The 11260-nt window shown below is 41.4% G+C and overlaps 1 protein-coding gene across 1 annotated transcript in view; it reads left to right on the top strand.

The window, feature by feature from the left end:
- CNOT11 (CCR4-NOT transcription complex subunit 11) overlaps positions 1-9999 on the top strand; it is a 155511-nt gene extending 145512 nt beyond the window's left edge. Inside the window, exon 7 of the mRNA XM_085622759.1 lies at positions 9241-9999. Within this exon, the coding sequence (XP_085478885.1) occupies positions 9241-9438 (198 nt within the window). The 3' untranslated portion in view covers positions 9439-9999. The remainder of the gene's footprint in view (positions 1-9240) is intronic.
- The last annotated feature ends 1261 nt before the right edge of the window (positions 10000-11260 follow it).

Here is an 11260-nt window from a genome sequence, read left to right as displayed (position 1 = left end):
TATATTATATCACCCGGCGCACTATGTGTGCGTGTTTGTGTGTGTGCATCCTCGTGCGTGGATGTCATTTGTCGAGCGACAGTTTCCGAGCTGTAGCCCAATGTCCTCCAGGTGCCCGTTGTAAAGACGGATCTTTACACCTGCACTTGGGCAGCTTTGAGGTTATCTGATTGGCCATGTGTGGCATTGACAGAAGCCGAATGCCCCAGTTGTCTACCAGTAAGGAGCTCAGGGACAGTCGGTGCAGGGGCGAAAGATGTCTCTATACAGGAGATGAGCGCACCTAGAGCAAGCCAGCTGATGGCGTTAAACAAGCATTTGCAATGCAATAGGTCTCGTATTTATGCAAGTTTGAGCTATTGACATTGCAAATAACAATGCCTTTTATTTTTGTTTTCATTTAAAAACATAAATAAAAGGCATTGTCATTTACAATGCCAATAGCTTAAACACGGGTAACTGCGAGACCTATTGCTTTGCAAATGCTTGTTCTGTCTTTGCCAGGGGACCCTACAATAAAATGGGATAAGTGGAAAAAGGTTTTTGAACATTATGCCAGAGTTTGTGGAGCGTCGTTGAGCTCTGAAATAAAACAGCTTTTATTGCATTGTCAGGGTCCTGAGGAGCAAGAAGTGTTTGATCACCTCCCTGCCTTTACTAACAGTGATTCAGTCTAAATGAATGACCCGAGTAATCCATAACTAAGTTAGAAAGCCATTATTTACCTAAAATCAGTTCCATTCTTGAGATCACTTTAGTAGGAGAGTGCAGAAAGAAGGTGAATCTGTTGAGATTAAAGTCACTGATAGAAAAAACTGGCTTCATCTTGTAAGTTCTTGGGAATTACATCTGAGAAACAAGGCTTGTTGCGATGTAACATCGAAACGTTTAGGGATGAACTTTGGCTCCCACTTTAGAAGAAATGTTTCAAATCAAATCAGGTGTTTGTAATGGCGAATAAATTTGAACACTCGTTGAAATGTGTAGATGTAATAAAAAAAAGATGCCATGCAGGATGTTAATGTGGTAAAACTAGACACTGGTTTGCAGATCAGAAAGTGGTCAGGGAGAACAACAGACGTTGGAAAATTAAAGATGTCCAAGAGAAAAACAAAGTAATTATGAAATGCTTTAGGTGTGGGAGTAAAGCCATTTAGCATATCCTAAAGACTGCCTGACATTAAATGCCCTGTGTAGGAGTTGTGGCAAGAAAGTTCACTACCAATGTGAATGCAAAAACAAAGTCTGTGAAAACAATATTCAAGACAGAGGTGGTTGTGGAAAGTTGATCATAATGATGATTCCGACTTTGAGTGTGGGCATATAATCTTACAAGTGGGAAATGGAGAAAAGAAGTCCAGTTGAATAACTGTTTGATTTAGGAGGCAATATAACGCTGGTATCAAATGCATTTTTTTAATCAACATCTAGAAGTAAAAGTAAAATTATTGGGGGTGGGGGGGGGGGGGTCTGGGGGGGGGGGTGGGGGGGGTCTGGGGGGGGGGGGGGGGTCTGGGGGGGGGGTCTGGGGGGGGGGGGGTCTGGGGGGGGGGGTGGGGGGGGTCTGGGGGGGGGGGGTGGGGGTGGTCTGGGTCTGTACAACAATTAAGTCTGTGTCACCTGCAGGGAAGATGCTGTTGGGGGAGGGCCGTGTCCCGGACGTGTGTTGACAGTAGCAGCCGTGCTCCCAGTCAAGTCCAAAGCACACGACTGAAGGTAGCGGGGGTGTCTGTACTCAGAGGTCATGATACTTGAAGGCACCTGAGTTATCGGGGGAAGGGGGGGTTAGGGGTGTCCAGCTCCCATCTACCTTGACTCTAAAACTCACCCCCTAGCCTCTTGCAATCCAGACGAAACCTGCTGGTTTCATATAGATACACACTCGGGGCGCACACAGCACATGCTGCCGGGGGCTTTTCTGTTGTAGTGCAGCGCTATGTGCTGTTTTTCCCAAGGGGCGCATGGTTCATTCTGATCAATCAGTATTACTGTGTGTAGGGGGAGAGGTGTACCTTTGTAGATACAGAAGAGTTACTATCTGTCGCAGTAAAACTGTGGTAGTACTATAAAATGGTGACGATTTATTGAGCGTAAGTGGCTGGAGGGAAACCTTCAGCGAGAGTCATCGGCGCGAGCAGCCTGCGCTCGGCTCCTCTTCCTCTCTTCCATCCACCGGGTGACCTAAGACACCCAGTGCTTCCCTCACTCACCTGTGCCGCCTCCACGACCGCCTGTTTCCTGTATACAGCAGGCGCAGCGCTGTGCCTCGGGGCAGGAGGCCGGCCGCCCACGTCTTGTTTGTCAATACTGTTTTGTTTATAGTTTCCTGCGTGATTAGCCACAAACTTTGGGTGTGAGGTGGGGGTGGGGGCTGTGCCTTAACCGCCACCAGCCAAAGCCCGAACTACTTCGATCTCGAAGAAACATTGGCTCATTCTGTTTCCACTGCTAGGGTTGCCAACTGGTCAGTTTTCTGCCCCTACGAGAGAAATCCCTTAAAGCCAGTGTTTGGCCTTACCAGTGCACGCTTTAAACATTTAAGAAGAGAACGCTTTCAAATGTTTTCTACAGCTGCCATGTACCCATTTGCGGATAATTAAAGCAAAAAGAACAGATGGTGGAGGGGGTGCTGAACAAATCAAATATTCACCACCAGTCACAGATCTGGGTTTAAGCCATCGTCTTTTTTTTTTCTGCTCACCATGCCACCCTAGTTTGGGCCCAGCCATATGCAAATCTGTCTTGACTGTGCTCCCCATGGGCACAGTCCAGCCTGTACTGCCAGGCCAGGTCCTCCAAATTAAAGTAAGCAAAGACAGAAAGAACGTGTTTAAAAAAATAAAATTAAAAAAAAAACTATTTGATTTCATGTAAAATTCTACTTAAGAAACATGCCCGGACCTTTGCAGAATGTGAAAACGTGAACAAATGACCTATATTGTTTCTCCGGGAAAGGTAGCAACAGTTTACCTTGCGTATACTTTTTACACAAATACCACTAACAATAGCAAATCTAATTAAGGTCATGGCGTAGGTGACTGACAGCTACTGGGGTTCTGTCCACCTATGCCAACCTCTTGCTTCCTTCATCGCTGGAGCTATGTCTTAATAGTGTGCAAAGGGCACTGCCAGAGGATGCCTTTCTGGGCAGGAAACACTGGCATATTTCCTGTATGGTACAAGAATATAATCGGCATAATATAGTCTGATATAAATATCGAGTCCTAAATGTCCTTTTCAAAAATGGCCCCCATTTGAGTTGTTAATAGAAAATCTTTGCCTATTGGACGAACATTCTTCTAAACGCTTTTTAGGACAAAATATTTGTCAGACAATCTTTCTGTAGACGATAGTCTAACACACAACATTTTTCCCAAAGGAAAAAAGTGTGGAAATGTCTTTTGCCAAACGGGGCACAGTGCATGCCTTTCACTGCTGTAGTCCAGATGTTGCTTTCATTGAATCTTCCTCTACATTCTCAATTTTCTAATCGAGGATTTCATTTGTCTTTACTCTTTACCAATGCATTTAATGGGGATTGAAGATAAGTCATTGAAACATACAGGATGTAAAATTGCTATCCCACATTATTTATGCATCCATATATTTGCTAATGGCCTTGCATGAATGAGATGTCTGTCTCCCTGGTCCCTCTTCTCTTATCCAAGAACACAGTGGAATTCAGTCATTCCCCTCTTTAGTGAAGTAGGTTTACCACTAACCACCACCATTTTTTAGAATGAAATGACAACATTTGGTAGTCCTTTGAAACGAGAGGTGACCCTAATTCAAGGTGTGACTGTTTTTAAGGAGTGTGAAAGTACTGCTGGTTGTGTCTGTCTGCTATTCTTATGGTCATAATAGCATGTGACTGCTGGTCGGTGAGAGGTGTGGGGGTGCGGTTGGTACCATGAAACTGCTATTTTAAGGGAAGGTGTCAGTGTTTTTGGTAATGTGCAACTGCTAGTCTCTGAGGAGTCTGAAAATTCTGTTAGTCGTGTATGACTGCTAGTCTGTGGGGCATGTGTGACTGCTGTAAATGATCATAACTTTTTTTCTTTGGGGGTGTGTCAGAAAGCTTTTGATAGGACAAGTTTGTGGTTATGTGAGGAGTGTAAGAATGCTACTGGTAGCTTATGACTGCTACTCAGTAAAGCCTATTGTGTGCTTCTAGTTGACCCTCTACTCTGAGGCACCAGCAACTCATTACTGACCACAATCACCCAGCAGGGCAAACTCTGGATCCTATTTTCTCCAACAGTAATAATATTACACTTTAACCTCCCTGCTTAATTTTAAAATCCCTTCCTTATGACCCTCCTCTAAAAGCCAAATTTACAAACTCAACCCAATTAAATCATGCAAACATATATTGATTCCCAACATGTAAGAGGCACTTGCTCGCTCTCCCCTTGTTCTTGACACTCCCATGTCTGCTGTAGTTCATGCCTTCAACAATTTAAACTATTGATAGGGGGAAACGGCATTAACTACGCGGTCTAAACCACACGTGCTGTTACAACGCAAACGTTACAACACTTTCCTTTACCACGTATATGCTTTTACCACGTATATGCTTTTACCACGTATATGCTTTTAACACGCATATGCCTTAACCATGCATATTCCTTGACATAGATTTTCGTTGTAAAGGTGGTAAAGGCAAATGCATGGTAAAGGCAATCAGCGGTCTAGCATTGGAGCGAGTGGGCAGGGGGTGGGAGGCATTGGGGACTTCCTGTGAACTACAATGGAAGAAATGGTGGCTTGGTGAGTAGTTTTTCCAGATATTTAGTAAAGAAAGAGCCAAATGGTGCATTTTACAGCACAACTGTTTACCTATTTTTGCACAAAATTTGAAACGTATGCCATGTGTTTTTGAAAGGGCGCTCATTATATGGTGCAAAAAAGAAAGTTCTGCTGCTGGGCTGACCAACCCCAGGGGTGTTCGCGGATCATTTACTCATACCCTCCTTTAATGCACTCTTCCTTCCCATGTTTATTTCTGTTTTTCCACTTTTCAAAATTTATTTTCATCCTTTGTTCTTTCTTTTAGCTTGTTTTCTTCCTCTCTAACTTTCACTCTGCCTTTTTTTTCCACTTAATTGTTCCCTTTTTCTGCTATACTTTTTGTAGTGTAGTAGGGAATAGAAGCCCCACCCACTCTCCACCCATATTTGCCATTGGCTTGTGTCATTGTCCTTCTTAAATGCTGGATTCTGATTCGTAAATAGGCTTGTTAGTCCCTCCTTAGTACCACCTTGTCTTCATTTGTCACCTCCCATTGCGACTGTCACTTTTACTTCGGTTGTTACACAGTACCTGTTATTTATCCTTTAATCTCTATTTTCTTTATTGAGTTCCTCTAACTGCAGGCACAACGTGCTTTGGTGCCTTCTTTACAAGTTGTCAGTGCCTTCTTTAACCCCGCCCCCCCCCCCCCCCAAGCCTTCTTTACCCTCCCTCCGTGCCTTCTTTACATCCCTCCCTCCCGTTGTCCGTGCCTTCTTTATCCCCCGCCCTGCTTCCCAGTGTCGTGCCTTCTTTAACATCCCCCACCCTCCCTCCCGTTGTCTGTGATGCCTACCATTTGCAATATTATGTATGTATGTATGTGTGTTCTTATATCGCGCTCGACTTACCCTTGGGCATCTCGGCGCTTGCATTGGGAACCCGTCCTGGCTTTTCCCTGTGAGATAACCCGTACTGGGCATCCCCAAGGTGAAAGCCAGGCATCCCGCCGCGGGGGGGGCGTAGTGGAGATTAAGCAAGCTATTGCCCAGAGTTGCGGAGTGTGAACCCATGATTCGAGTAGGCACCGAAGTGAGAATTATCGAGTCCGTGGACACTTGGGCTCAGACCCTGCCGCGTCGGGAATTGAGCCCTGGCCCCGGGTCTGACCTCTGCTTCAGGGTATGCCTCCTCTAACCAGTGAGCCACACTTCTATAGGTTTCGCATTTACGTGAGTTTGAGCTATTGGCATTGTAAATGACAATGCTTTTTATTTATGTTTCGGTTTTTAAAACATAAATAACGCATTGTCATTTACAATGCCAATAGCTTAAACTCGCATAAATGCGAGACCTATTGCAATGCAATGCAAATGCTTGCTTTTAGGACTCGCCTAGGCAGCGCTTGCGCTGTCTCTTCGAGACATGCTGTATTCAGGATATGTGTATAAAGCTCCGCCTACTTCTCCCCATCTTTTTAATTGGCTCCTGTCCCTGTCCTTTGTAAATGGTGGCTTTTCATTGGTCATTAGGCTTTGTAGTCCCTCCTTAGTACCCCCTGTCTTTTTGTAACCACCCATGAAGACACCCCCATTACATGTGTTACGCCCTAGGTTTTAATTACAGGACACTCACTTGGCCCTAAACAAGGTTGGCAGTGGTTACTTTACTCGCTAGCACATTTCAGATCCACAGAGTACAACCTAATCCGGAATTTATGTAATAATTCTTTTGTCATATTTCAAAGCCACTATTTTTTTTTAACACAAATTTCATGGAGTCTTCTTGTAGGTTTGACGAAAATCACAGTACAGTACTTTTGCATATACATTAGTATGGTGAGTCATACGATATATAGCAAATATTGACTAGGTGTTATGACAAATAGTACAGTAATTATGTTTGCAAGATATCTCTTCACATACATAGGTCGCAGAAATGATCAAAGCTGAGTAGTGATATGAAATCAAGCATGCAACACATTTCAAAGCTACTAATTGTGTATATATTGAATGTACTGTGGTACTGTCTTGCATACAATGCATTATGGGTAGGGTGGGTTTACCATATCTTCAAAGTTTATGATGCTCACTAGGGTCCTCTAAGGGTAGCTTGCGGTGCTGCACCTAGACGAGCAGTGCTGGTGCCTTGCTAACTAGGGACCTCTAGGAACAGCTTGCGATACTGCACCTAGAAATGCAGTGCTGCTGTCTTGCTCACTGGGGAGCAGCTTGCGGTACTGCAATGAGACATACAATGCTGGTTCCTGGCTCGCTATGCAATCATTTGCAATGCACTAGGTCTTGCATTACTGAAAGTATGTGCTATTGGGCTTGCATTATTTGCAACGCCAATACCTCCAACTATCAGTAATGTGAGACCTATTGCATTGCAAATGCTTGTTTATGTATTTTCATCTGAATTTATATAGTCACAAAAGTAGGTAAAGATGGTGGTTTGAAGCAATCAACAATTGAAGGCCCAGTTCTAATCTTGGAAGGCTGTGGGGCGTGGAGACTCCAGAGTATGCTACAGATAGATTTTATAAACCAATTTTCTAGTTTTCCCTGAGCTTGTTCTTTCAAGTGTTGGACTCCATAAGAGCAGAGGCTGTGATGCTAGAACTTATCTTTGTCACTGCATGGCATCGCTTCTTTGAAGTATAATTCTCACATTAAAAGTATACCTGCCCTTTTGATCCTGTTGCAGTCAAAGTACACCATCTGTGCTGTCAAGAGTTAATCCAGCTCAAGTTTATCGAGGCTGCTTAGAAGTAAACTGATCCGTCACCATTATATGTATATCAGCCGTACAAACAAATGCTGAACTTGTCTCTGTAAAGATATGGACGTCCTTATGGGTCTACAGTAGTTCTCAGAGCCTGTCATGGCAATACAGGCCTTAGTTAGCTCATCTCCAACAAAAAAACAACATAGAGCTGTATGCTACTAAAAACTTCTTCAGAATTTCAAACTAAGAGCCACAGGATGACAGACAATCCACCTTGATTTCATGTCCAACTTTTTCAAATTGATCCCACAACTGTTAACTCCCATAATGGAATATTGTAAACCACTGATTTCCTTTTATATGATTATTTAATCTTTGTTAGACTAAAAGTGCTCATTGGAAATCAAGGAGATGAGACGTTGAAGGGAGACTAATTTGCCACATAAATTCAGAGTTGAAGGGAAAGATACAGTGAGCTGAGATATGGAAGTATTCAGCCTTCATCTACCTGTATCAACCTGACTCTATAGTAGGGTGCAGCATCTTAGGAGCACAGGAACCGCTCCGACTGACTGCTAAGCTGCTCTGTCACTGTACTGAAAGAAGGATTTTCTTATCACTTCCTAGAAAGCACCATTTCTAGGGAACATTCTAGGCATTAAAACCCAAAAGCGTTTGAGGTGAGATTATTTCTTGTTTCACAGTTGTCCTCCATTTTTCAGTGACTGCTTTGAGAAAAAACTACTTTCATCTTTGTCATTCCATTCATAGGAGAACTTTCACAAGCATGCCTCTTGTTCACCAGTAGGCTTAGATCTTGGTTAATTGGAAAGGCAAAATTCAAGTCGGAGGACTGGGTTCAGAAAGCTATCTTCTCAAGCAAGTCACACTAGATCATAGTTTGTGTAAAAATGTGTTTGTGATATACAAAATGTTTATTTTAACGTATAGATGGAATTGCTTGCACATAAAATTAAAAAAAGATTGGCACTTTTTTAAGAGAAAAGTTCAGGTGCGATAGGTTTTTTTGTATTTTTTTTTTTAGACCTACAAGAAGCAATGAACACTTTTACTAAAAGCTGCCCACTCTTCAATGGTTGTAGCTTTGCCCCTGCTGGGAATAGAAGGAATTTTGTGTTAAAGAACATACCCAGAATTAGCGAGTGGTGGGCAAAGGAGTTTCTGCATGGGGCATCTAAAGTACCCTCGGATTTTCTCTATTAATCATGGAAAAATCCTTGCTGCAATCATGCAACGGAAATAATGGCATAAGGATAGTAGAAAATAAAGTTGAAAAAAGCTAATAGATGAAGGATGACTAAAGTCAGCCCGATTATCTATAAATCATTTCAAACCCTGAATCTGATTTTGGATGTAGGATTACCATTGCTTTGGCATAATTGGAAATGATTCGAACATGTAAAATCAATGATGTTGCATTGGGATCTGGGTGTATTAGTGATCTGCTGCAGCATCCATAAGAATCATGGGTCTTAGGGTTAAATAATGGACTGTGTTGGAACAAACAGTTTAGTACAATCCTATTAAGTGTAGGTGGTCCTAAACCAGAACCTGTACCTTTTCAGTCGTAGTAACGCATTCCACATTTCCCCAGTTCTCCATGTTGGAAGGGAACCGTGTAGATACTGAAGCAGTCCCATTTTCTTTCTTACTCTGTTTAGCGTCTAAGCCTGACCCTAAATATTTACCTATCCTTGTCTCTGCATCTTAAATGTTCTTTATATCTAACAGGATCTAATTTTTTTTTTTTTTTTGCAGAACCGATTGGTACGTCTTGTTTGTGTCTTTCTCCAGTCGTTAATCCGGAACAAAATCATTAATGTACAGGACTTGTTCATAGAGGTGCAAGCCTTTTGTATTGAGTTCAGCCGGATAAGGGAAGCAGCTGGACTTTTCAGGTTGCTGAAGACGTTGGACACTGGGGAAACCCCACCGGAAACTAAGCCTTCAAAATAAATTTACATTTCTTGTTTTACCACAGGAAAGGATTGGCATCCGAGGATAAAGTTTTGTATCTCTCTTTGGATTTTTTTGTATGTTTTTAATTTTAAAGCCAGTTGTTTGAAACAGTTTGCTTAGTTTAACACAGTGTAAACAACATTTTATGCACCTGTTAGAAAGCAAAGCAATAAATATTGCTTTTACTTTAAATACCAGACTATTTTAAGACTAATCAACCTCGTTTTTTTTTATTTTTATCTTGATGAGAACTGGTAAATTGGCTTTTTCCTCATCAACTCAGTTATGAATGAGTGATTACCATAATTTAGTGCTCTTTGACCTTCAATTCCTATTACATGAACGTGAAGATGAAATCTTCCTCTGGCATACTACGGTGATGTCATGTAACCCAGTGTAAAGAGCTACAAATCTAGCCTACCTACTTATTGTTTACTATAGAGAAATATATATATATTTTGTTTTGTCCATGCACTACTTAAGTATTTGTTTTTAACAGATACATGTCACCAACATAAGTTAAAATAAAGTATGTAAAGGAAATTCAATGAGACAATACTAATGGGAATAGCAATCTTTTTTAGCAGAAAACTTGTATGTAGTGACAGCCTCAGAATCCCGCATTGTAAATTACTTAAAGCAATAATGTGTGTATTCTTGTGCTTGCAATGTTAATAGGCTCTGTAATAACCATTTTGTTACTATTGGTTTTCAATCCTATAGTAAGATTTAGGGACCGGGCCAAAGTTGCTTCAGACAGCTGTCTACACTTACTTTTAGCATTTGGCTGCAGACAGACTTAGTTGCTGTTGCTATGCTAATGAGTCTCATACCCACCCAGGGCATATTGTGGAAGTGTACATTGTTTATTTGCGAATACAAAATCACCAGGCAACATATCTATCACTTAAGAATTGTAACAGACCTTATTTGGAACAATGGTGATAGTAGACTCAATGTACAAAACATTTATAAAAATATCTTTATTATAAATACAAAAATTATTAAAAGAATGGCTCAAAATTCATCAATTGATAAATAGAACACATATTACTGATGACAAACCAGTAAGTCTTCGCTCTAACCAGAGATTATATGCATTTGGGTGATATTACAACTATAGATCTTTTTCTTGTTCTCAAAATCTCGCAATGTATATATAGATATTCACTTGGGTGCATAAGTTATCACATTAACTGGAAGCATACACATAAGCAGATGATGAGCCACACAAATACAAAAGAAAACAAACCATCAGACAACTTAATGTGGCCCTGGTTCTTCAAGGTCTCCGCGTTTCGGCGAGCATGGTGCCTTCATCAGGAAAACCACATTGTAAAGCATTATCTGCAAAAATCAGATACAAGTACATTGCGCATCCATACCTTTAGAAAAAACTAAAATTCCCATGAAACCAGCTGTTTAAAAACGTCAACACAGCTGGTTTCATGGGTATTTTAGTGTGGCTCGTCATCTGTTTGTGTATGTACTGCTTCCCGTTATTGTGATATCTTATGCACCTAAGTGAATATCTATACATACATTGTGTGATTCTGAGAACAAGAAAAATATCTATAGTTTTAATATCACCCAAATGCATATAACCTCTGTTTAGAGCGAAGACCTACTGTTTTGTCATCGGTAATATGTGTTCTATTTATCGATTGATGAATATTGAGTCTACTATCACCATTGTTCCTCTTAAGGTCTATTACAATTTTTAAGTGACCTATATGTTGCCTAGTGATTTTGTATTGTCAATTGTATTTTCCCTGTCCTAGGAACGTTCAAGGGTTACAGGGAGTCATTATTTTCGCAT

Source organism: Triturus cristatus, chromosome 8 (genome assembly GCF_964204655.1).
Source record: "Triturus cristatus chromosome 8, aTriCri1.1, whole genome shotgun sequence".
Lineage (NCBI taxonomy): Eukaryota > Metazoa > Chordata > Amphibia > Caudata > Salamandridae > Triturus > Triturus cristatus.
The sequence above is the reverse complement of the archived record's forward strand: the minus strand, read 5'-3'. Positions and strand labels throughout refer to the sequence as shown.